We start from the raw sequence: 26,114 nt of genomic DNA on the forward strand, positions 1-26,114 counted from the left end.
AAACGCAGCAACTTGGCTCTATATTTTTCATCGAAAATTTATCAATAGGTTGCTATTAGAGCCGCATGATTTCAATGTTTTTATAATCTTATGGCTTTTGTTGAATTCCCCGCAAAACTTCAAGGATGACATCTTTTCGTAACATTGCCAGAGTTCTTCCAGACGATTCTTGAATTTCTCGCAAGTGGTAGATGCATTTGACGATTACTATAAAACAGAGCAACGCGACGTTGTTCAACGGAAGTGTGTGCTAGTGATGGCACAGCTGAACATTGATCGCTAACGTTAGATAAAGGCAGATCTGCTCAGTGGGTGTTGTCACGTGGTCGCTTCAAGTAGCTTGTGTACGACTCCCGATTGCGCGTACATTTGCCCTGTACGCCGGCACGGTTGAGTCCTCACGTGGCTCCTCGAACTACCGCGATTTCCAAATTGGGGGGCAATCGAATAGGTCAGACGAGGTAATTTGTCGCTTCCATATACAGGCACTGCGGACGCAGTTTGCCATGTTTTTTATTCAATTTTTCCAAACAATTACGGACAACATCATGTTCAATGAAGGGATGTGGTGAAAACGTACATACGTATAAAAATAACTTTATTGATGGAAATGGCTAATTGTACTATTACATAAGTCATAAATGATAATTATATTATTCGAACAGTTTTTAGTTAGGATTTAACCTCGTTTTGCTTCTCGCTATTTATTTCAGACGCGATCTGTGTAAACGATAAATCCCAGTTCCACACTTCGTCTGGTTCACGTACTAATTTATCTGGATATAATTTTTCCGTTAGTAATGACAGGTTCACGTCGTCGAGCGACGATAGAGCTGTACTTTTGTACAGATCCGTGTCGAGCTCTTTGTACGTTTCCACTCGGTTCACACCACCTCTGCAACGCAAAGATATATTAAAATATTTACCTCCGTAAGATATTATTTTTTTACAAATTGCAATGATAACTGTAAATTGCTTAGTTTGTAATTCTCTAAAACTAAAACTTTAAAGGCAAACGAAGAATAGACCAGTTGCAACACAGATATAATTAAAATAACTTATTCTGACACGCGTATCGTAGAAAAAATATTATCAATGACTTACAAATGTGTGTTTGCAATTTCGCTGAAGAAGTTATCCTCCTGAATCTCGTCCAAGTCCGGTATGACCGGTATTTCTGCAAGTAATTTGCGCTGTAGTATTACGTATAATTGCAGGAAATAATACGATACAAATATGACAAATTGACGAAATAAAGATCCTTATTTTATGTAACAGATGAGCAAGAAGGGTAAACAAAAATTAATTTACCATCTTCTGGTTCATCTTTGTCCACCCCGCGAAACCGCTCCCTAAGGAATAATCTATTAGTGACTAGAGATGCCTGATTCGTTACTTCTACTACGATTTACTCACTGTTCTATTATATTGATGGTGCTCTTCATCCTGTAAATAAAAAAACGTTCCGATCAACAGTCTGATCAGAACAATCGACGGCTATAATCTTACGCACTGATCCGACGACTAATCTTCCCCCGAACTCTAGTCTTACGAATGACATTCAAACTGCATTCGGCAATTTCCATTTTTAAAACGATCAGCGAAAGCGGAAGCTTTCAGTTTCCGTCAACGTACTTCCCGCCACTTTTAAATTCGTCGGCCCAGCCTGTCTTCCGCGAACGCGGCGGTGCCACGGGTTGATGGCCTCCGGCTATCGTCCTCGCCGATTGCTCGGAAGACGGTGATATCGGGCTGTCGAGTAATTCCTCGTCCGACTTGAGCTCCTCCTGCAGGTTACTAGATTGTCCAGCTCTCCGGCCTAGGCGAGGTAGCAGCTGAGGATACGGAGATTTGATTATTTACAGGGACATTCAGCGAAGAATGACGGCCGGATTATTCAACCGCGAATAATGAAACAACGTAGATTAGAATCCTGCGACCGCTCGCTCGTCGACAACGAGCCATTGATTACATGTCGCGTTCTCCGCGGCTCTATACCTTTTTCGAGGTAACTTCTAGCTCCATTCCCCAGTCCATGGTACTCTGAGTATAATTCACGGTAAACACTGATGGCTCCTAGGTGAAATTTTATCGAAACGGAATAGACTTACCTTCTGTTTGTAAGCGGTATCCATGGCAACTCTCTTTCACTGGTTCTCCGAGCGTCCCTGCGCCGTCGCTGGTGCTTCGGTGTTGCTTTGGTATAGACGCGGAGTGCTTCGGGCTGTCACGTGACTTCCTTCACTCGAACCGGTTTCCCATTCGAATAAGAACCGAGGAAGGTAGGTAGGTAGGTACACCTCTGATTGTATCTCATTGTTAGAGTCAGGGCCGCATTCATTTACGAGGCAAACTAGGCGCAGATCAAGGGGCTCCGAGAGATTTCGGCGTACATGTTTAAGATAATCAAAGTTTGTTGACGCAATGATGTTAAAAGTACCTACTCCATAAGATTTTGGTGAAACTTTAAAGACGGAAAAGTTTCCAATGCGATCAGTGAAGTGATATCGGAATTTTCAATGTTATTAAAATTCCCTTCATTCTGCAAACCACACAACGTGTCCAACGGTGGAGAAAGGTTTCCATTTTTTTTTAAATACTGGAAAGCCTAATTATGTTAACAAATACCATATACGATGTGGTGTAAGATTTTCTATTTTAAATATCATCCCTTGTGCACACTCACCTGCGTTACATTTTCACCGACTGGTGAAAAAGGAAAAGTGCACAAGGATGTATACATTTTTTTTAACCTCTACACGAACTTGCATAAAACTACACATAAATACACTTAAAAATTATTACACTGTTGAAGGTTTTTAACACTGGATGTGCCAGATACATTAAAACATGTAATAATTTAATACATCACTAGTATTCTTAATTGTTTCGAGTTAAAGCTACATTATTGTATATGCAGATGTTTGGTTCGTATTGTACTTCAGTAATGTTTCGTTTCATTGATTTGTCGTTGATATTCTTCTTCATCCGGGTTACCCTTGCATTGGTTGTCATTGTTGGGTGGTCGCACTTTGTTGAATCTGAAAGATTAAACATACACACGTGAGTTTAAATATTTAAAAAATACTTCATATTTCCAGATAATAAGAAACAGGACTTCGATTTTCAATCGTAGCGTATTACCCCTCCAGTTTAGGGAGGTTGGAGAAAAATATCTTCGAACCTAGAGAAATCTCCCTTGCAAAGCCTCCAAGGAAGGATATCGATTCTCTCGTGCAAAACACCGGATACTTCGGGGCTGACGAGGTTTGGAGTTCCAGCACCGGAACCTCTGGTCAAAAGTCTCCTTTTCCCATCGTAGCAGCAGTGCTGGGCGGCTGCGCTGCCTCCACCTTGCACCAACAAGGACCGGATGCAGTAGGTTGCTCCAGGCTTGTAGACGTCGAGTCTTTCCGCTTCGCCGCTGACATCTCGCCAGCGGAAGTACCTCTCTTGTCCCTGGTCCCAAATCTTATCGTCGTAAAAAATACTGCTGGGATAGTGACAGGGACAGGCTGGCAACACGAGGGGTCCTAAAACACAACGGTTCTCCATGATTTCAACTTACGGGGATGTCGGAGTATAGAGTGAGCAAGCAAATAGTACTTCGTATCTTTTCCTCTTTCCCGAGTAATGAAATCGTTCCGCACTTTGAAAAATTGTTGAGGGGAATTCGAAAAATTAATGGAAATTGCGTGAGTATTATACTTGTAGGCGATTTTCGCTTGCTTTGAAGTTATTTTACTGACGCTAGTTTGTACAAATTGAACTTCGTATCTTTTGCGTTTTTTTATATCAAACTTCCAAACATCTCTTTACACAAATAGCGACCACAGAAGCGGGATTATAAACCCTACAGTTTCTCAAAGTTTGAAGCAATGCGATCGCGCACAAGAAAGGTATCGCAGGTCGATTTCTCCAATATGACTTATTTTTTAATATGTTACAGTAGACTAAAAACCAAGCGAAACGTATTTTTTTTATCGGCCAAAGAACACTTCAAGGGGATAAAAACGACCCCCAAAGATGGGCAACCAACAGGGTGATTTCTTGATGCGTTAGGTGTATGCGAATGTAACCAACGCTGACGAATGAGCCATTTCAGCGTTGGTTTCATTCGAACACATCAAACAATCATCCCGTTCGTTTCCCGTCTTTGGGGGTCGTTTTCACCACTTTAAAGTATTTTTTGGCCGATAAAAATAAAATAATAAAAAATACGTGTCGGTTAGTTTTTAGTCTACTATGACATATTACCAAAGAAATGAAATCGGAGAGATCGACTTGGGATACCCTCCTCGTCAGAAGATGAAAAAGAGGGCAAATTCGAATTAGATCCTTAACTGATTGTGAATCTCGTGTAACCGATACGTAAATAATGAAGGTTGATGAACTTCGCATGAGGACATGATACACATGATATTACCCAAGAACGCTTCTTCCAGGGTATCCTTACTGTCAAGCCACTTTTGGCAGAGATCTCCCTGAACGGAGTTATCGAAATCGAGGTCTTGAAGGAGTTCCTGATCATTATCATCTCCCGTCCCGTTTCGCAAGGTTTGAAACAGCCTGGCCAACAGTGCGGCGACACCTTGATGAAGAGTGAATCTATCGTCGATCGGCATGTAGACTGACGATATCACGGTAGTCCTGTCCAATGAGTCTTCATCCCGACTGTTTTCCACGCCGGTGGATTCCTTGGAGGCGGCAGGTGCAGGGTTCACCCATGGTGAAACGCTCGGGTCTTCGAACACGTTTTCGTAATCGTATAAGTGGTAACTATTTACCCCGGAGTCCGTACGAACCGTCGAGTTATTCTCGCTCTTCGGCCTCAGGATCGTATCTTTGATCCTCGACACGTTCGTTGCAACGGACTTTAGCTTTCCCAGGAAAAGCGGCGGCTCTCTAGCCACTGTAGCCACTTTGCCGCTGCAATTGCACCGCGGTTCGTCCGGTTCGTCCGGCTTCACTTCTCTCTTCGGTATCATGATATCAGCTATCCTGAGTCGAGTGATCGGCGTCTCTCTCACCTCACCTAAAATTTCGCCAATCTTATCCGGCGTTACTCGCCGACCAAAGAGAACACCTCGGACGTTGTTAACCGGATACGCGAAGGATGATCGGTCGCCAATCGGCGCCGCCGCTTCCATGTCCAGCAGTTCAAGGGTGCGATTTCTCACGAGGTACTCTTTCTCCAGGTTCCTACGCTCGTGGTGATCGCGTTGACGGGGATGCCCCTTGGCCGGCCTTCGGCCTATCCCGCGCTGCGGTTTCCTCGCCTGCAGCCTCCTTAGCGGCTCTCTTTTTCTTCCCCTTTTTCTCTCCCCGTCTTTTCCCGTTCGCTTCCATCCCCCATCTCGTTCACGTTTCTTTTTCCGCTTTCGTTGATCCACCTCTGGTCGATTTTTCGTTCCCTGCAGATCCCAGTTCACCGCAAACTTGCGTTTTCTTCTTGCTTCGATTATTACACCTGACGTATTCCCGGGATCGTTCGATTTTATGGATAACAATTTCGCGTTCTGTGATTGGCCGGAATATTCGACTGATGTGTCTGTGGTCTTGCTATCGGGGCCTTTATTCTGTGAACAGGAATCGGAAATATTCTCATATTCCTGTAGTCTTTAGCTGTAGAACGATAATACAGGTCTGCAAGAAAATTTATTTTTTTTAGCTGCGTGGGATGTTATTGATAAATATAGAGTTTTCGCGTGTGCTGAATCCAAAAATGGCTTCCATTTCCCTCCATCAAGTACAGCACTCTTGCAAAATATAAAGTGTTTCCATAAAAAAAACATAACAATAATGAAAAAAACCACCATTTCATTACAACGAACTAAACAATATTTCTTATAAAATTAAACAAGAAACTTCTCTATGAAATGAATTCAGCATTCCGTGTTCATTCTTTTCGCCTATGAAACCTTTTCTTCTTCTCTTTGATACACCTCCGAACACGCTTCCGCTCTCCATTTTATGTTTCCCTGTTTTTGTTTATTCTCGAGTCTCACTCTAATACATATTAAATGGAACTAAAAGATCACTTTTGCTTAGGATTTTTATAATCAAGAATAGGATACCAGATTTCGAATTAAACGGGAGTTTCACTCCAAATGAAACTACAAACACGAGTTTAAGAAAAAACCTGACGTGATGGAACTTTTTGAGTATTTTTCCCGTTATCGGTGAGTGAAAATCTATATAAAACAGTATAGAAAACCTGTGCAGTTTTTTGGTAGCAGACCTGTGTAATCGGAAGCGTTCGGTGAATATCCCGACTGAAGACGTATCGTACGTCTCTAACAAGCTGATCTTTCGGCCATTCCAATACCGGTAGTACTCATTTGGAACGCATTATGGAATCATATTGGAAGAAGTACGAGGCAATCAAACCGTTTCAACACCGGTAGCTGCCGCGTTGCATCGACGCGACGTAGACAAGGCGAGCGAACCGCGATAAGATGCTTCCGACTTGAAAAGATACCGAAGCGGTACGAGATGGCGGGAGATGCTGGGAGATGACAAGGGATGGGGGCCCTACGCCGCGAGTGATGGAATATTATTTCCTACTTCTGAGGAGCCGCTTCCCGCCACATTATTTCTCCTTCATTGGCGTAGCCTCACAATATCTTTCATCAATGTTTTGCCCAGTTTAAATATGAATTCCGAAACTTGTTTCGAATTTTATTTGTACCGATACAGCTTGACAGTTAGGGACAATTGATAACACCGGTCAACACGAATTTTAAGTTTAGTTTCTAGATGTTCAAATTTTGATTTCTTCTACGTAAATATAATAAATGAAAAAATAGTTTCAGTTGATAAAGTTTGTTTTTGTAGAAACCAGAATGATATGTCGGATTCTAAGAAAAATTACCTATTTTCTCAAACGTTTATTGTAAATAACAATTGAACAAACTTCAGTTTAGCATTTAAATCACTTTTCTTAAAAAATAATAATTAATAATTAGCTACGCGTGTAAAAGAATCGATAAACAAAGATTAAAAATGAATATTTTTCGTACATCTATATTTGTATGGACTTTCAAACATGCCTTTGAGGGATTGTTATTCTTACACGCAGAATACGAACAAAAGCATGCGTTGAAAGAGAAATTATTGCACCAACGGTCGGAATTCGACACGCATACTGCAGTCATTTACGAATTCACGGATACATTGCGTTTGGAGAAGCATTTTTCCGCACGGAAAGATTGAATTGAAAATGAAAATCGATCCAGCCGATCCGGATATGCGCGCCCATGAAAGATCTAAATCAAAGTTGGAGTGCCGCCTCCCAATTTGTAGCGCACCTGCCAGGGCAGCTACCGCGCACCTTTTCCTTTTTCACCGAGTTATGTCGGCCGTAATAATTCTAACCTGCGTTGGACCCCGATTAACGAACCTCACCGTCACACAAACAAAATTATTCCTCGTTCCCGGCCGAGCAGGCTTCCGCCATGCGAGTCAATTTTTTCACCCTTAAGAGGGGGGGGGGGTTACAGCTTGGACGGTCTGAAATCATACTTATTGTTAGGATGTTTTTTGAAGAAAATGAATACGCTTAGAGCTATTTGAGTTTTAGGGCTTTATTATTTATAGTTTCAAGAACATTTTTGAAATTTTTCATTGAAATTAATAATCAAATCGCGGCATGGCGGATATATTCATAATCAGCATATCTATATAATATTTTTAACTATTTTTTGGTCGAAAAGTTGGATTTTTCTTACAAATTGAACAGTGATGTGAGGAGATTCGCCACAGTAAAAACTGTCGACTTCGGAGTCGCTCGCTACTTATATGCGCCTTGCCGCCATTTCATTATTAATTTCACTGAAAAAATTCTAAAATATTATTGAAACTATAAATAGTAAAGCCATCGAATTCGAATTGATCTGAGTCTGTTCATTTTCTTAAAAAAAAACTGTACTTCCCCCCCTTAAGGTACACGGTCATTGTTTATGTATAAAAAAGATGCAAGACTCGCATTTTTACTGTCGAGTGGCTTTAAACATTTTTAGGACGCGTTTAGGATAGAAACATTTCTCAGAGTACAATTCTCTTTCAGGAGGTTTGTCCTACAGCAATAAATGTTTACTGAGGATCTCTTCGCAAGCTTACACCTTCGAGCAAACAATAAGTATAAACTTTCTTTCTTCGAGTCTTCCTCAGGCGAAGGGAAAAATACTAATTGAGCTCTGTTAGCCTCAGAAGTTTGGTCAAGTATTTAAGGTGTAGCATATCGTGTATTCCCAAATTTTAGGAAAACGATGTTGGACATTTTGGCAAACCTGCCAGCCCTCGTAACGAATGTTATAGATCTCTTTCTTGAGGCTCGTCTCAGGTAAGACGCAAGTATGTGTAGCTTTGGCAAAAGGGGAAATATTCCTATTTACAGCCCTGACCTATTGATCAACTGGAATAATCGATATTTACAAAAAATTTGTCCGAATTTCCAACCGCAACTTTAGAAGAGTCTTTATATAGGGGGATATGATAGGAGTTTGATTTGGAAACCATAAACGTGAATAATTTCAATATTATGCTGGATTTCCTGCAGGATCGATGCAATTTCAAAATTTATTGCTCGCCGTAAAAATTATTGATGTTGTTTATTTATTTTTTTTTTTTTTTTTATCTCTATTGGACAAAGGAGGCTACCGACTCCAAGTTCCGATAATAGAACACTGCGTTGTACTAACCGTTGAAAATAGCAATGCTGTTAACTAACACTCAACATCTACTCAAAATGCAGAGAGCTCGCGTTTCACATCGTTTATAACTATATTCGTCGTCTTGCGATTGTAAATACCTATAAAGAATACTCGAGTCTTGGCGACGGGTCAAAAATGACGCGCAATATTATATCGACTAAATACTCTGCGGAGCTTTCTCCGAATACTTACGTGTATCTGGTAGTCTCCACCAATAACGGTCGAAATAATTACCAACAAAACAGAGGAAACACAGATCACAGTGGGTGTCCTCATTTCTGTCCAGAATTACACAATTAACGAACATTCATAAGCTTCGCGAAACAACAAGTTCGTGTTATTGTAACAGTTCCTCTGGTTCCTTGGAATACGTGTACCATTCGCAAAGAGCGGTACTCAGAACGAGAATTTGTATCCAACCCTCCTCTTCCCTACATGCTCTTCTCTTGGCACCTTGACGGATTCCACGTCTTGAAATTTTTCACCCATGGAGGATATAACGCAGCTGTTTCCATGGTGTTTTCTTGCCAGGTAACTAATTTCACAACTGAGTTTGCCGGGCGATGATCATAGCAAATATTACCGCATGTGAACCCATGCGGTATGATGTAACTGGGTGCTGCGGTGCGATCCCATTCGGGCTGAAGTTCACCAACGCGTCCGGTTCGGCAGGAAGAAAACACGGAAACGACTCGGAGACTCAAAGGCCGACTATACCGCGGTAGTAAGTGCGACGAGATCCCTTTTACTATGGTGGTTATGGTATACGGTGTGGTGTGGTGGCAATGCCGAGTAGGGTGACTTGGCGGATTGTGAGTGGACCGAGTGCCGAGTGGGGTAGGTGAAGGTTCTGCGGGATCATGGTGCATCCTTCTGGTGCATCCAGCGACAAAGAGGCTCACTTCCAAGTCTTCTTCTTCTTCTCCTTAACCATCAAGCCCCCACCCTTGCCACGTCCCAGGTTCTTGGGCCTAGGCATGTACCCTACGACGTGACATAACAACCAGGATGCTGTAAGTAACGAGCTTCATTGCTACCTTTCCTTCCTTTTCTGCTTAATTATTTACTGGCTTTCGTTTCTTTCGAAAATATAGTCCTAAAGAATTCGCTTGCTCTCGAGAAACGTTCGCTGATCCCTCTTTTCATTCTTGCAAATATCGGCCTGATTTTTCCAACTTCCTATTTTTCCGTGTCCAGAGATATTCTTATCAATCTATGCGTTTCTTTATACACCTTGGAAATGACCAAGTTTTTCATTTGGAAAAATGAAACTATCGTTACGTCGACGTCAAGGCTACTCTTAGGCCATCCGATTTTCCCCAGCACATTTTTTTTCTTAATATGAGAAATTTTCGCGGGAGCATAAGTTTTGAGGGAAAGGGATATACCGGGGCTATTCGAGGTCTTAAAAACGTAAAAACCGCTGGTTTCATCGGCCGAATTGAAGACGCGCGCAATTTGTATGGTCGATTCGATCGGCGTCTACCTAACTGTTAAAGCAAGACGAGAATGCGCCGGACGCGGATCGTGAGTACTTGTTGCGTGGTTCGATGAGCGCATGTTCACGAGGGAGTAGCCCGATACGCGATGCGTCGAGATGAACGTTCAAGGCGTAACGCAACGCAACGTACCGCAGCGAAACGCACCGCGGCACGCAACGGGGAGCGGATGATCACAACTGAGAGTAGCGGCGACATCAAACGATCCCCGTCGCTGTGGGCCGCCTCTCTAACAGACCCCTGGTTCTGATTTCTCTGCGGGCCCTCCTTCTCTAGTCGACCTAGGGATCCACCGACGAGTTTGTGGTCAGTAAGGAGCCACGCACAGTTATCCTCCTATAAGGGGATCAGAGTCGAGGGAGGAGTCGCCTTTTCCATTTCCATTTCCATTTCTCTTTTCACTATCTTCCTGCTCTTACTCTCTTTCAAGATATCTCTAATCTTCGTCCTCGTAGTCGTTCCACGTTAACCACCGATTCAAGATGCGGATAACAAGACGGGAAATCATGCGTTTCTTTTTTAAGATTATGTAATGTATACAGGCACGCTTCAATATTGTTTTCAAAGAAAATTTCAGTTTCCAGCTATTGGCAAAAGCACAGATTTTTTAAATCCGTGTAGACCTACAATAAACGCAACTGCATCAGTGTTCAAACATGATATTGTAACGAATTTGGCGATGCAAAATAAATACGGGTTCGCGTCGACGGATAAAGAAGTGATCGAAACAGGCAGAAATTAAAAGATAGGAAGAATGCTTTTGCTAACGATACTTTTTATCAGTTTAAAGTCTGAAACACGACTGTTTTACTATAACGTTGATTGACGCAGCAATCTTATTCATTTTGTGACATATTAAAGCTTTCAACGTCTTTTATCTATTACGACTACTAGATCATCAGAAAGGGGGCTATAACGGGCGATTTCACCCTTTGTAGAAATATTTATAGTTACATATAAATGCATGATGCGTAATCACAAAAATGTGTGGAAAGCCGTTTCAAAATTGCAAGGATAATATTAACCTTAAAAAGGCTAATTTTTGAAGTTATCAGGCTTTTTGTTCTCAAAAACTGTATAAGAACGTTTTTTTTTTTTATACGAGAATCTGGTATTTTTTAAATCCTCTATCTTTAGTTACGTTAGCGTTACGAGCTTCAACACCCTTTATTATATATCAAACACTAACATTCGATGGAAATGTACGTGACATTTTGTACATCTGCAGTTGTGTTATTTTGAACATCCCAATTAATGTTTTAATACGAACGATTTGGACGGAGTAATGAGAGAAAGTTATAGTTATACTATTGGCTATTCGCCTTGATTCGTGTGTTTACAGTTGGCGGCGCGACCCGCATAACAAGCTTACTTAATTGCTAAAGCAATTGACGTTTATGACTCGGTGCACGCGAGCCTTTAAATCACCTTCGCGTCCCGCGGCGCGCAGCGGGAATGCAGTGGAACGCGTCTTGGGTATTTTTAGCAGAACGGATTCGAAAATACACCTTCGCGATTTAAATATAGAAGAGATGTGCATTAGCGCGGAATCTGTGCGCCGTCGCGCGATTCGAATTAATCGAACTCCGGGTTAAGGTAAGTGTGTACCAGTCATTGACACGTTTGGACCCGATTACCGATACCTTTGTTTTCCAAAATTGGAAATTAACGGTAGAGATTGTAAATTTCTCGATGACTAAAACCAGTTGCCAGAAGGTTAGACACCACAAATTTATCTTTTGGTAATTTTAGAGCCAAGGATCAAACGGATGAAACCAAAAAAGGGGTCAATAATTGGGACAGGATCTGTAACTGGTACATGAGTTTGCCTTAATTTACTTTGTGGAACAACATTGAACCGAAATAGGACATAGTATACGAATAGATCGGATATTTCACTCTGCGTAGGTTTCGGATAAATAAGTGCCGACTCTATGCAACGACGCGTCGCGCAACGAGTGGTTGTTGGTTTGTTGAAAAAAAGACCACCTATAGGATCGAAACGCGTGCAAAACAATTTAAGAGGGGCAGGCGCCACTGGGATAAAGATATTCGGTCGCGGAATGCCGACCAATCCACGAGATTCCAAAGGTGTTAACTTCCCCGTGTTGTTGTTATTGCGATACGGGGAAAAAAAGGAATAAAAAATAAATGAAAAAATAAACGCACGCACTTTGGAAGTAAATAAGAAAAAGAATCCTTCTCACAAAATGCCAACGCAATGCGGAGGAGGTGAAGGCGTGTTATAATATTTCACATCTCACCCTGCAGCTGCACGATGGCGCCAGTTCAAATTTCAAAAACGTGTTCAGGAAGCTTCGTGAAAATGTATAAATATCACAAATTCCAACTTCTTGCGCCAGTTAATTATGAAACATGTATTTTGCTCGGCATTCCGGAAATGGTATAGTTGAAGTAGAGCTGAGAATTGAGACGAAAATACTGATCCATACCTCCTTGCAACTGACGTAGGTACGTGTAAGGTCAACGAATAAAGTTGCGTAGATTATATTGACGGATGTTTAATCGGTTTATATTTTTTTTATTGTCAGTCTTAGCCTACGTTTGCGTTATCACTACATATAAGAACTAGTAATGATATTATAACGATAGAGAATATTATACGATATGTACACAGCTTCGGTTTCAACTATAATTAATATAATTTAATATTCATTACTTATGTATATCACGTTAGAGATTTTACATATTATATCATAATAACGTATACGGTTATAGGCAAAGTAAAATGTCCCTAGGAATGTTCTTATATACAATATAATATAACTATATTTACGGTTCGATCCCATCTTTCTCTTTCTATGCATTTTGACGTCGACGAGACTCATTCGCTCTCCCGCGTTAACTCGAGGATTTAAATAAATATGCAATGAAGAAAACTGACATCACGGAAGGTAAAATATTGTATAATTTACATCTCCTGTGGTGAATATATGAAAAGTACGTTTTTTTGGAGTTAAATCTACATCAATTGTGGCAAGATTTACAAATCCGGTAGTCTAAAGAGTTGCAAAACGAATAGCAAGAATTACAATATCCTCGGGTAAATCTACCGCAATTCATGTATGATTTGACTCGAGAAAATTTCCGTCCGCATATTAACCACACGAAATGTAAAATTTAGATTAAATTTTTCTTCCCTTCACACTCTTTCCCTCTCCCCGCTAGTGACATCCGCAGCGTGTCGCAACCATGTCCTGGTACCGTTTAAGGATGATGTTATCGAAGTTGTCGAAGTACAGGACACTGATGCTTAGGAGTTTCGTCGGCACGCAGCATGGCTGGTCGACGTCTTTTCCGTTTCTCAACATGTGAACCAGGCTCTGGACGGTCGCGTGATTCGTGGGATGCTGGCCTTGGCTTAGGGGGAAGTTGCAGTGGCCCCTGCAGTGGTAAGCTGAGTACCCTTTGGGGGAGATGATGTAGTCGTTCCAACCGACCTCCTCGAAATCAATGTAGAGTTTGTGCCTCGCGCATTGGGTCGTATTGTCATTCGACTCTGCGGACGCCGAACGGGGTCGACGACGTTTCAGGGTCGAGTCCGAAGTCGAGGAAGTCGCGTCTCTGGCCGTGTTCGTCAGCCTGTTGAGCCTCTTCCGGTGCATCGCGCGCTCGTAGATGTCCATCGAGCTCAGAGCTCCCGGAAGTTTCTTCGTCTTCGAGACGAACTTCTGGCCCTTCTTCGACGAAGACGCTTCGCGTCGTCCGCGACTTCGCTCGTCCTCCGATTCTTCCTCCTCGAGGCTAGCCTTGCGGTCCTTGTAGGCGGCATCTGCCTCTTCGGACGTCTCTTCCTCGAGGTTATTTGAGTAGTTGTAATAGTGCGGAGTTATGTTCTCCCCCGTTGACGCCTCCTTACCGTCGTCGTCGAAGAGCACCAAGATCGGCTGCTTACTGTGGTGGTAGTCGTTCCTTCGGCAGAAATTAACCGCAGCATCGTCGCCGAAGAGGTTTGACGCTGTCACCAAGAGTCCGAGGTTCGGGGCTCCCGACAGCCACGAAAGAACCGCCTGCTTAACGTTGAACACCTTCAACATTCAATCACGCCCTTCGATCAATCGACTTTGCAAGCTGTGTAAAGCTCTGCGAGTGTCACGTCGTACCCAATAAGTTACATTTCGAATATATGTTACAAGGACTCGTATCGAAGGTTGAAAAAATTAATCACCTGCCACCCAGACGCGTGCGCTCCGACGTAATGAACGTTCAAGAGCTTGTGCAAGTCCGGAGTGTCTAGCTGGTGTTCATCCAGGACTTGGTAGACTCGGATCTGGAGGAGGAATAAAAACGTCAGTCGCTTCGATCAAGACAGAGCTTATGATACGTCAACTAAACACTCACGAGGTAGTACGGAGAGGAAAGAATCGCCGGATGCATAGCTTTGAGCGGGGTTCTCTTCCGGTACAGATGAAGTTCCGCCTCTAGAACGGACTCGTTCGTTTCCAGTCCGGAAATATTGAACAGATAATAATGCGACATGGAACTATCTGTGGGATGAAATAATTCGGACTTGTTATTCGTCACGACGAGACGCGACGACCGTCAGCCTAATTACCTCGTTCAATGAAACTGCGCACCACCTTGGCGTTGTAGGGGTTCTTGCCACGTGTAACACCGCTGGGATCGGCGATCGTGTTGTAGAGTTCCAACATAAACTGAGGTGGTATTTTGTGCCGGCCAGACCTATCGCTCGGTTCGGGTATGCCGAACATCTGTGCAATAATAAGGTAGGTACGTGAAAATGCGGGATGAGAGGTGCATCGAGTGACCAAAGTCATTTTCAAATCTAATCACTGACCTGTTGCAGCTTCGTCAAGGCCGCTTCCCGCTGCGAGTCTTGAGTTTCTTCATCCAGAGGATCGCCGGAAAACGTAAGACCGAATTCCGGATCGAAAAATCCGCTTCCCGCATCCGGTATTTCCGTGGGGTAGGCAAACACGTCGGCAAATAAGAGCAGCAAAAGGAAGATCCTTCGTCTCAACATCTCCGTTACTCGAATTAGCGTCCGTAGTGCGGTCAGTGGTACTCGCCGGTGTATAACTATAAGTTTTCAATCAGCGCCTGTCCTTTATCACAATAATAAACGACCAGCGTCTTCTTCCTCAATCACTTCCCGATCCGCGACACTTTACGCCCGTTCCAAGCGCGGCGGTGACTCGGAGGAACCGGACAACCGCGTTTCGCGTTTCCGTGTGCGGCCGAAACGGAGGAAAGGCACACCAGCGAGCGACAAACTCCCACCGAAATGGTCCAAGCTTATGAGCAGAGATGCTAAATGGCATATGGGAGGGCTCCCGCTCCGGAGACACCTTTATCCTCGACTGCCTCCGTTGTCTTGCCTCGCCGCACCTCGCCGCTCCTCACCTCAGATTTGTCACGGCGTTCCCGCCTTCGTCTCATCCGACCTTCACTACATAAGCGGCATTTGCATCGCACTCGTAACCCAAACTCGCGGATGTCTCTGCTTATTTTTGGACACAAATCCCCAGTTTGTGCTTATAATCGCGGGGGCGAATCCCTCTACTACGATCATCCGCAAATTAGCCGTCTCACACCCGAAGTGTGTCCGCGTATCCTTAATTAAGGATGCGTAACTCGCTATACATTCTCAACAACAAGTGATTCTCGTCGAAAGTATCGATGAACTTTATAACGAGATAAAAATCGAAGACAAGTCAACCACAAGACGATGAAAAAATTACTTTCGAACAACAACAATAGTGCCCGAAAGTTAGCAATAAATTGTTCAAACAAAACATTGTTTATTGAAAACATATGATTTTTATCTTATCACAGAGTCATCTATATTGTCGACCAGACTCACTTTTGTTTGAGAATGTATAGCCGATAGATCTTTAAACTAATCATGCAGGCATCGATATTTTCACGATCATTATTGTTAATCAAATTCGAATATTTTTTGAATAAATTGCTCTTCGCACCTGTTCTACGTCATCGGTATAAACAGACAATTCTTTTTGTCGCTGTCAGGGCGGTAAGTTGGAATGAAAAACTGTACGCAACTCGTAGCATAGAATCGAGAGGACAACACGCAATGATGCTTTCTTGGCATATCGAATCGGATCTAATTCGGGCAACCGAGTGCGAAAGAGGTGCTTTTCTGGCGCCCCGGGACGCCCCCGAACGCCACCAGAATCCAGAGTCCAGATCGACGCCCATTACGAGTCAGAAGATCCGGATAACATGGCGGCTATTAAAAACTCCATGTTCCTAAATTCTCGGGATTAGTAGGCGGCAAGATATGTGGAACGTTGTTATTTACGATCCCCGCCCTCGCGGTATAAAATTTTTTCTCCTATTTTCATCACGCTTTCAGGGAATCCCCGGTAGTTTAATATAACCGTTATGCTCGTAATCGTGAAATGTTCCGATACCATAAACGTCCAATTTCCTGGAGTAACCGTAGGAAGTAATGGGTACGATTAGGGTTTCTAATATCGAATTGCAAATTGGCTGACCAACGATAGCGGCAAAAAAAAAAAGAGGAATTTGATATTCGCAAAATTTCGCAGTGAAAAATCTACCGTGCCTACCAGTAGCCACCTACTATAACCAGCAATGTGCGTTTCAATCCTGTAATATTTTACGCCCACGTCGTGAGGCTGATCTCAATTGGTTAGTTTATCACTTCCTTTCGGGTAACAAAGCGAGTCGAATGATAATATCGTTTACTTAGGGGAATTGGCAGATACCCGTGCAATGGATCGTCTACAATTTATATTTCAATTATACCTACATATATTCGAACAGATTGTCCAACTGCGTCATAATTACACCCTACGCGAACTTTATTAGACGTATATACGTCAATATTCATTGCGGAACTATTTGCTCGCCGTGCTGATTGACTAGGAACTTATATGGATATTTTGAATTCATAGGGAATTTCATTTGTGTGTCACTCCTTGAACGAAGTTCAAATTATTGGTTCGAATGCAAGGTCGCGTTCTCTGACGATCAGCATCAAATCGTATATTGATGCAAGAGTCGCTTGTTTTTCTTTTAGGGGAAAGGATAATATAATACGATATAAAAATTTAGAAATTTATTATTCAAAACTGATACACATAATGCAAGCGTGCAGTGTCTGCGTAGAATACCAACTATAAGATAATAATTACCAGATAATATCTCACGCTTCTTGATGACGATGATAAAACAAAGAATGTTTTTGTATACACATATGATAATATGTGGCGCCCAAAGATCAGTGGCAATGAAAATTTCGAAAACTTGTATACCGGCAGGTGCTTTAGTACTAAGTTTGTTATTCGCTATAAAAAGTAGGGGAGGGTGAGGCAGAACTGGATGTCTAAAAAATTTGTTCCCTGTCACGGCGAGAAAGACAAAACTGTATACGCCACGTGACTCCGGCGAAATCGATAAGAACCGGAAGAGTGGGACTGAATCGGCTATCCAAAAAATTTGTTCAATTACAAATAATGTGCACCAAAGAAGAAGCCGAAAAATTTTGGCGACTATAGGCGTGACTAACAAATCAGCTAATTAAATTTAAACTAAACGCAAAAATTACATCATAAGTACGAATGACTGTACGATTTTTCCTGATTTTCATCCGAGACGCTTTGGAATCACTTTGTTTCATTCATCTTTGCCGGAAATGATAGTTGGTAATTTTGTTTTAGGTTGGCCAGTCTCGCCCTACGTTTCCCCAATCGGAAATTTCTTTTCGTCACATCTTTGTGCAGACTTGAAGTTGGTCTTGAATTATTTCCGAAGTGACGTCATAGTCGCGACTTAACGACGAAGAAGAAGCGATAATATATTTAGACACAAGCACACTGTGTGATAGCGATTATTTCTCTCATTCCGCCTCTCCGAGATCTAGGTAGATAAAAAGAAAAATCTGCATTGGACTACGAAGGTTTGCTTGGCGAAAGTAAAAATATCTGACATATGACATGGCGGGAATACTTCACCTATACTCGTGGATTTTAAATCTGGCCGGAGTGCAAGAATGCTGCTTTGAATATAGACCGGCGAGACACCTGGACGGGTCTTTCTTGTCCCGGAGCATACACGTCTCCGTCTCCTTCCCTGCGCAAGCACCGACGCACTGACCGACGTCGATAGCCTGTTAAATGATCGGAAACGATTTATCAAAGTCCGGAAACGCGAAAGCATACCAGCGAAAAGAATATTCAGTCCTTTCAAAAGTCCTCTTTAGGGTTCCGAAGTGATTTGAAGCGGTATCACGGACATTGCAACAGTGCGTGTAGACAAAAGGTCCAAATTCTCACCCTAACGAGAGGCTTGACCTCCGCAGAGTTTGTGCCGTTTCTTATTTCGATCTCGCTGAAGTCCAAGACGGTCTCGATGTGAGTCATCCTGTAGCAATCACCGCTGCATCCACAGGCTTCGATCACTTGATGAACTTCGTCACCTGAAAATAATTGTAAGCTGACACGGATCCGTGAGAACTTGACGTGATCTTATGGAGAGACTGTTAAATTCGACTTACCGTTGGGACCGACGATACTTATCGTTCTGTTTCTCAAAGGTTTGCACCCAAATCCCCTGCCCGAACAGCGTCCCATGCACATACCAACGTCCATGTTAGCTTGATGGGGAGTTCCAGGATAAACAACGTAATTGTAAGGTTCTCTGGTGCAGGATTGCTTTGGTGTACAATCGCAGGAATCGAGGGCTTCGATGATGCGGACCCCCTGAAGCGTGGAGACCCTCTCAAGCCTTGCAGCGTTCGGTCGGCAGTGCCAATCGATGGGACATCTCTGGAAGACAACAATGATTTCTCACAGATCGGAGTGCGATGTAATCCAGGAATCCCCCGAAGTCTCGAGCTTTTTTGAACCCGAGAAGGAGGTCGGCAGAGTTACGGGCGATATCTCTTGGGGTATATCTTGCCCGATGCTAAGTTTAGTGTCATGTTGTCGCCCCCGCGTCGGATCGCTGACCCCCGGTGATCCGACCTTCCAAGGACGCGAAACAGAACGCCGCGTGCAGTTCTGATCCGCGTTCAAGGCGTGGGCGCCACGACGCTTCGACGCGATTGCATCACGTGACCAAAATAGCCTTCGTAAACATCGGGATATCTCTCCTGCAGGATCTCTCCCTCCCGACTCGGCACCGTCTCGTCCTTATCTCATCCCATTTCGCTCCACGAACGGGTTCGATTGGCTCGTTGCTCTTTCGATAAAAGGAACACAACGGTCACTCGTTGATTTTACGACGGGTTACGTGGGTCTCGAAGGTTAAAAAAAAGCATACGAAAGAATAATATTTGAACGATATTTCGTAAAATTTTCATTCAAAATTTTGAAAATTCAGTCGTTTAGAACTGGTTTTTGGAGAACCAGTATCGTCGCGGTGGACACGATAACTCATGCTAGCTTTATCTGAAATCAAAAAACCAAATATTTTTTGTTAGTAGGTGAGTGTAGGTAGGTAGTGATTGAGCGAAGGATTTCTTTTTTCGATCAAAAATTATTTTACAAGGCGTAAATTGTACCGAAGATCGTACTTTTTTACATAAAACTCTGCTAAAAATTCAAGTTTCAATTTTTATAAAAATCCTTCGTTCAGTCGCTAGCTACACTCACCTACTAACAGAAAATATTTGGTTTTTTCATTTCGTATAAAGCCAGCTTCATTTACCGTATCCACCGCGAAAATTCTGAGCCCCGCAAACCATTTCTGAACGTCTGAATTTTCTAAATTTCAGGATAAAAATTTTACGAAATATCGATCAAATATTGTTCCTTCATATACCCTGAATTTGAGTAAAATTATTCTTTAATCATATTTTTAAAAAAATTTAAAAGTCGCCACATCGAATTACTTTCGATATCACTGCCAGAATGCGGATTTTCAGCAACGGGCAGTGATCTGAAAGAGGTAACAACAATCTAAAATTTCCAACACCCATACGACTCGACGTATCCCAAGACTCATTTTTCTGTGCAATTTCATACTTCGAAATCTGCATTGATCGGATGAACTCGAAGGACCGTGAAAGAGCGAATCGAGGAGATGACAGTTTGCATCTGCATGCACCCGAGTCACTGGACTCGTTGTTAATAATGGTGAAATCGACACTTTGTGAAACACCACGGGAAGACTGCGTTGCGGATGGTTCGAAGAGTTGCACATCGTGGCAGTGGATAATTTTTTTCGGGACAAATTTCGGAGAAATACCTGCGGATACCACGTCCGCGGTATAAGTATAGGTATACCTATACGTATAACGAGAAGACATCTTGAAAGTTTTTTACTGCAGGACAAAGCGTGGATCGCGTGATGAAATTCCTGAGGCGAATTTCAATCCCTCCGACGAAGAGGATCGTCGTCGACGAGGGTGAAATACTTGGGAGGATCGAGTCCAGCTGAGAAAGGTAGCCCGGCTCGTTTTTGTGCAGTACGCATCTTTCGCATCTTTCCCATCCTCCGTTTTATACGTATACATACGTATGTATTAACGTGCGTACATACGTACATAAGTATATCCTTTTGGCGATGACTCAAGAGCTCGTGCAAGTCCGGCTGGGACCCGCATTCTTTCGCCACTGATCTTGCTTTATGGAAACTGCAGTATAGTGTAAGCTTACCTGGATGTACAAGATACCGTCTATACTTTTCAAGATTCAATAACTTGTCAGTATAATATTAATATTTGTAAAAGCTTCGCTGCAATAATCAAATATTGGAAAAATGAGGGCTGTCATCAACTTAATCCTCAATTGCTCATCACATATTTCATTATTAATTTTTGAATCGGGCCAAGTTTTTCATAGTACGATTACATAAATGCGTCACCTGATTATCCCGTGATAAAGTATTATCAATTGTTACTCCGAGATACTTGACTGAATTAGCGTAAGGAATGTCACAATTATTTACAATAATGCTTGGAGCCAACTTACAATCGCCACCATAAATTTTCAATCTACTGTCAAGTATAATTGCTTGTATCTCATTGTCAGAAGCATTTAGTTCGAGACAATTAAGTTTACGCCAATTAACAATTTTAGCAATTTCATTATTCACCATATCAACATATTGATTTACTTCTTACGGATATCAAGATCAATATACATATTATAATTAAATCATCTGCATACAAAAGATATTTGCAACTCGATATGCGCGCTAAATCAGCTGTGCATAAAGAGAAAAGAAAAGGGCAGGTAGAGAAACGAATGCCGCTATCCAGTCACTAAAAGTACACAGAAATATCACAAGTAACGCAAGAATTTGTTTGTTGTTTACCTGAATCGCGGGTCGACCGGGGTCCCCTGGGTCGTTCACAACGTGGCGGGGGCAAAGCCTGCGGCAGTGACCGACGTCGACCTGAATCATTTGATCGGACATACCTGTGGGCAGACATTTGATTGGAGGATTACAAAAATTTTATCTCGAGCGATTCGCACGAGTAAGGACTCACGCAGCACAAAATTTACAAGAAAGGTATCGCAGGTCCGTCTCTCCGATTTTATTTCTTTTGCAATATGTTATAGTAGACTAAAAATTAAGCAGAATCTTATCATCTTTTTTTATCCGCCATTAAACACTTTAAGGGGATGAAACCACCCTCCAAAGTAAGGCCCGACAAGTCGTGATTTGGCAGTGTCACCCACAAGAACATAATATTTTTTAACCAATCCAACTGGAAAATTTTTCTCATAACGAGAAGTGAGATATGTAATTTTTTCAATTGAAATAAAAAAGAAAAGACTGCCAAATCGCCGCTTGACATGCCTTACTTTGGAGGGTGGTTTCACCCCCTTCAAGTGTTTAATGGCATTTCAAAAAAAAAAAAAATACGTCTCGCTCAGTTTTTAGCCTACTATAACATATTACAAAAGAAATCGAATCTGAGAGATCTACCTGGGATACCTTCCTTGTTAGAACCGTCACAATGACGAGTTTAATGTTTTTTACTGTCTGGGTTTGATTTTCGTCGAAAGTGATATTAGCTAATTAACGAATATTTTTATTAACACATCGTATAACTGTACCGCCAGTAAAATTGGCGTATGGAATGCCTCATGTGATCCTCTTCTGATGTGCATGCAGCTTTTTGCCAGGACTGAATTTAATCGGAGTTTGGTTATTCAACCGTTTTACGAGAGATGCGAAAGACTTTTATAGACGTGTATACCTATGTATACGATCGGCGGCGCCTGTTGATGGTTCTGCAGAAAACAAATTTGAGTTGTGACTCGCGTTAAATTAGATGCCGTGATCACGCGGACGGGGATCATCGTGTCGGTAATGTGACTGCTATTTTTGGTACGGATGAGCGGCTGCATCGGCGGCCACTAGGCGCTAGGGTGGGCGGTTACAAAAAACGTGCACGTGATTCACGCGAACCTCCGCCATCCACGAGGCATCGACGCGATCCGCAATGTCCAGGTTGCATTTTTTATCGCTTCTTGCCGTACACGACACCCTGGTGAAAGTTTCTACTACTGCGAATTTTTACGGAAATTGGAAGACTCGATGATTTTTCGCGAAGAATGGTTAATTTTCTTTGACCCTATAGTAGGTCACATCTCAGTAGATTCGCGTAACGGCCACACGGGGTGAAATTGACCCCAAACGTGATATTGTGCTTCAAAAATGAGTTCTAAAAATGTAAAAAAAATATTTAGGTATTGTTTATGGATTGTTGAAAAAATTCTCAGCTTTCCTAACTAAAATTGATTGTTTAAGTATTGTAAAACATCGGTAAAGTTACAGAAAGTGGCAAAAATGTCGAAGAAAAATGTCTTTCTTTAAAACATGTTTGGGATGAAATTCACCCCAAGTGACCTATTAGATTTAAAATCTGTACTAGTTTGGAGATTTTTTACAGAAAAAGTACAAATTTTCATGCAAATCTAAATGTTTTTACGAGAAATTATGCACATTTAAAAAAAATTTTTTTTACAAACTTTCACGAAATATTTCAATTTTCCTAATGATTCTTAGAAAATCGTTGAAATCATTTTCACCAAGGCAGCTGTTACCTTACGACAAAGTGCAAAAATCATTATAGAGCGTTGCAATATTGCAATTCGTCAAATCAGCTTTGCCCATCGTTGATTGCCTTTGAATCACTGTGTATTAATGCTGCACATCAGCCGGAAGGTCCGTCTGTGTCTGCCCCCTATTTTCACGCGAGTTTCAATTGCTTAAACGTTCTCGGGAGTGATTGCATGTATAATATGTTTTATAAGGTGCATGTGTATGTTTCGTCTACGCAATGCAAGTGAAATTTATTAAACAAATGTATAGAATAATATACGCGTCTTTGCATTCCTTCACTGTTACGCGGAGTAGGTACTATTCTTCCGTTGGTCCCTCTTCTTTTTTCTTTTTTCTTACTCGAGGAAAGCTATCAAATGTTCAACTTACCGTGGCCCACTTCTATCATTCTTTCATGTTTCACGCAGCAGAGATGCTGCGGCTCCTCTTGCTCTTGACTTGCCAACTCGCTAGCCTCAGTGGTTCTTATTACTTCTTCTGCAGGGGATTCGTTTTCCACCTCGTTCGCTGGAAGTATAAAGTCAAAGATTGAAAATTAATATGGAAAACGGTTAAAATTCTAGTTCGCTTTTAATCTTCCAAGAGGCAAATGTGATTCTAGCCAGTATTCTTCGTTTCGGGACTTTGCCGCTTGAAAATTGTGGCGGAAATAATTAGAATCCAGACGACTTACTAGTGGCGAACAGTTTATTGTAGTCCTAGTTAATTCATAGCTCACAATCAGCTGCAGTTCCAATATAACTTTGTCCGTAGTCTGAACAAATAAAATACCTCGGAGCTCGTCTCGCCGTTCGTTGCCAATGAAGACGTCATTGAGTTCGATTGTCTGAATGAACTGCGAGTTAGAACTGGGTAGAACTGCCGTTTGATCATATGAATTTTAACAGTGAGTCAACACTTTACCTTTCCCCTGATTTATCACTCAGACAATCAACGTAGTATCAGACAATTTTACAGACGCGTTGTGTAGAAGGGCTAAGAGTAGAAAGTGGTTTACAAGTACTTTTTGGTTCCAAAAAAATGGATTCAGAACAAATGAGCCTTGAATAATAATATGTCAACGATCGGTTATTAAGAGAATATAAATCTACAGTTGAATGAGCACATTGTTTTTTCATATCGCGACTACGAATTTAATTATCAACGTTACTTAGAAACAATTATCGCAACTAATGAATCATAAGTCAGGGTTAGTCAATTTCTCACTCCGAGTGTTGACACATGAACTAATTTCCGCTCATCGGATGAGAAAACCTGTTTTGAGGAATAAGATGCCGTAAAAGAGTTTCAGTATTTTATCAGCAGGTGATATTATTTAAAATATTCAATTTTGACGACCACGCGAAAGGCAGATGAATTATTTTGTTTCTTGTTGCAATTGAATAAGAAAATTGTGATATTTGTAACTTCTAGTGATTCAACCAATTGATAAATTTTTTAACGAGCCTCCAACGTGTCGAGCTAAGTGGTTCTAGGGTATATGGTAAAAGGAAAAAATGTATCCTCAGCAGGTGTTTCCACCACCAAGGTCTCGCCTACCTAAGCAAACATTTCCAAGATAAATCAGGGTGAAGCCGCCAAGGACGATCCACCATCCCCTCGTGCTCCTCATGGGTCCGACCGCGTGTTTGAGATCTGGAAGGCGAGTAGATATCTTTCCGTGTTCCTCAGTTAGAAAGTTGCCTCAGGGATGCGGTTTCCTGTCCGTTATCTCATTCCGTGCGTCTCTTGGTCCCAACACCGGCCAGCTCCCTTTTCCCCGATTATTCGTTCACTCGATCAGCAAACGGAATACTTGCAGATGTCTACCAGTCACACGCCCTATCGATCCACAATACGGTTTACGATGGCCGATAGCCCACGCAGGTTGCAATCTCAGGAGAGACTGGACAGTGCTCGGTCACTGGTCGCGATGAGGAGACCGCTGCTGACAGGACTGTCTATTAATCTCGATCACCCGTCGTCCGTTCTCGCAGTGAACGTTTGTTCCTCCGTACGTCAGCCGAGAGATTTGCAGATTTTAATTACCTTCGGGATCGCCGTCCCGTCGTTCCTCCCTCCCTCCCTTCCTCCCAGCCTCCCCGTTCCTCTCTGCACCCTCCAGAAGATCGGGAGAGATCCTTAGGTCCTCATCGTTTGTGCCGCTGACAGATTGATGGAAGAGACGGAGATTGAAAGAGATAGAGGATGGTGGGATGTGAGGAGTGAAAGAGATGCGCGAAGAGGCACAAAGAACCTGCCGAACCTGGAGGAGGACCGCGCTCAAGACTCGCGGTTTTGCTTTTATTTTAAAACGCTTCGACGCCGGATGCGATTTCACTGTACGTAGCTCGTACGTACACCTTTACAGAGTCGAGTCATCCCGAACGCTGCATGTCTATTCGACGTCACAAATCACACGGTGTCAATTATCTTCCTGATATCGCAGGTGGCTAACCGAACGATTGGAATCGATCTCTCGGGCATAAATAGCTCTTTGTAATTCTTCTTTTGGCTCACGATGCCATTATTTGAACAGTGCTCATGGTAGGAGCATGCTTGGAACCGCAATGAACGCGATTGCGTTATTGCTGATCGCCCCAATCCATCGTAATGAACTTATTTCAATTGTAAAATGCGACAGTCTACTGTGAATTGGTGATTCGGAAAGTTTATGAAGTACAATCAAACTGTGGGTTTTAGCTGAAACTATCTCAAAGGAGGGCTTAAAATAAAGGTCCAGCATTGCTCGTATTATTTGACAATTCGATTGTGTTGCAACGTCGTTTTGTAATGGGCAATATCAGATTAAAAACAAAACTGATACCTAATAAAAATGGTATTATCCATCTCTACTATTGTTGAATGTGTA

At 42.3% G+C, this 26,114-nt stretch overlaps 4 protein-coding genes across 8 annotated transcripts; all 4 read right to left on the reverse strand.

Annotated features, from left to right (window-relative positions):
- Window positions 1-577: 577 nt before the first annotated feature.
- LOC124299882 (intraflagellar transport protein 43 homolog) lies at window positions 578-6,731 on the reverse strand. 4 transcript variants are annotated; one of them, XM_046753297.1, is made up of 7 exons: window positions 6,728-6,731; window positions 1,999-2,066; window positions 1,636-1,835; window positions 1,417-1,446; window positions 1,312-1,364; window positions 1,105-1,177; window positions 578-895 (listed from the first exon to the last, which is right to left on the reverse strand). In XM_046753297.1, exons 2-7 carry the CDS (start codon window positions 2,035-2,037, stop codon window positions 673-675), a joined length of 618 nt encoding a protein of 205 aa, XP_046609253.1. In that variant the 5' UTR covers window positions 2,038-2,066; window positions 6,728-6,731; the 3' UTR covers window positions 578-672. The 4 variants fall into 4 exon arrangements, with proteins under 4 accessions (XP_046609253.1, XP_046609252.1, XP_046609254.1 ...); XM_046753296.1 differs by lacking the exon at window positions 6,728-6,731 and having other exon boundaries at window positions 1,999-2,116; XM_046753298.1 differs by lacking the exon at window positions 6,728-6,731 and having other exon boundaries at window positions 1,312-1,352; window positions 1,999-2,083.
- On the reverse strand, window positions 2,655-10,385 carry LOC124299879 (uncharacterized). Its single transcript, XM_046753291.1, has 4 exons — window positions 8,907-10,385; window positions 4,427-5,579; window positions 3,185-3,533; window positions 2,655-3,041 (listed from the first exon to the last, which is right to left on the reverse strand). Exons 1-4 carry the CDS (start codon window positions 8,988-8,990, stop codon window positions 2,942-2,944), a joined length of 1,686 nt encoding a protein of 561 aa, XP_046609247.1. The 5' UTR covers window positions 8,991-10,385; the 3' UTR covers window positions 2,655-2,941.
- Window positions 10,386-12,758: 2,373 nt separating this feature from the next.
- LOC124299880 (bone morphogenetic protein 2-like) lies at window positions 12,759-15,550 on the reverse strand. Its single transcript, XM_046753293.1, has 5 exons — window positions 15,033-15,550; window positions 14,790-14,946; window positions 14,576-14,721; window positions 14,403-14,504; window positions 12,759-14,262 (listed from the first exon to the last, which is right to left on the reverse strand). The coding sequence occupies exons 1-5, from the start codon at window positions 15,216-15,218 to the stop codon at window positions 13,399-13,401; spliced, it is 1,455 nt and encodes a 484-aa protein (XP_046609249.1). The 5' UTR covers window positions 15,219-15,550; the 3' UTR covers window positions 12,759-13,398.
- A 1,735-nt stretch (window positions 15,551-17,285) lies between these two features.
- Window positions 17,286-25,242, reverse strand: LOC124299881 (uncharacterized). 2 transcript variants are annotated; one of them, XM_046753294.1, is made up of 7 exons: window positions 24,803-25,242; window positions 23,633-23,770; window positions 21,503-21,606; window positions 18,738-19,008; window positions 18,517-18,659; window positions 18,196-18,350; window positions 17,286-18,100 (listed from the first exon to the last, which is right to left on the reverse strand). In XM_046753294.1, exons 1-7 carry the CDS (start codon window positions 24,873-24,875, stop codon window positions 18,043-18,045), a joined length of 942 nt encoding a protein of 313 aa, XP_046609250.1. In that variant the 5' UTR covers window positions 24,876-25,242; the 3' UTR covers window positions 17,286-18,042. The 2 variants fall into 2 exon arrangements, with proteins under 2 accessions (XP_046609250.1, XP_046609251.1); XM_046753295.1 differs by lacking the exon at window positions 24,803-25,242 and adding an exon at window positions 23,937-24,079.
- Between the last annotated feature and the right edge of the window lie 872 nt (window positions 25,243-26,114).

This window comes from Neodiprion virginianus, chromosome 3, assembly GCF_021901495.1.
Source record: "Neodiprion virginianus isolate iyNeoVirg1 chromosome 3, iyNeoVirg1.1, whole genome shotgun sequence".
Taxonomy (NCBI): domain Eukaryota; kingdom Metazoa; phylum Arthropoda; class Insecta; order Hymenoptera; family Diprionidae; genus Neodiprion; species Neodiprion virginianus.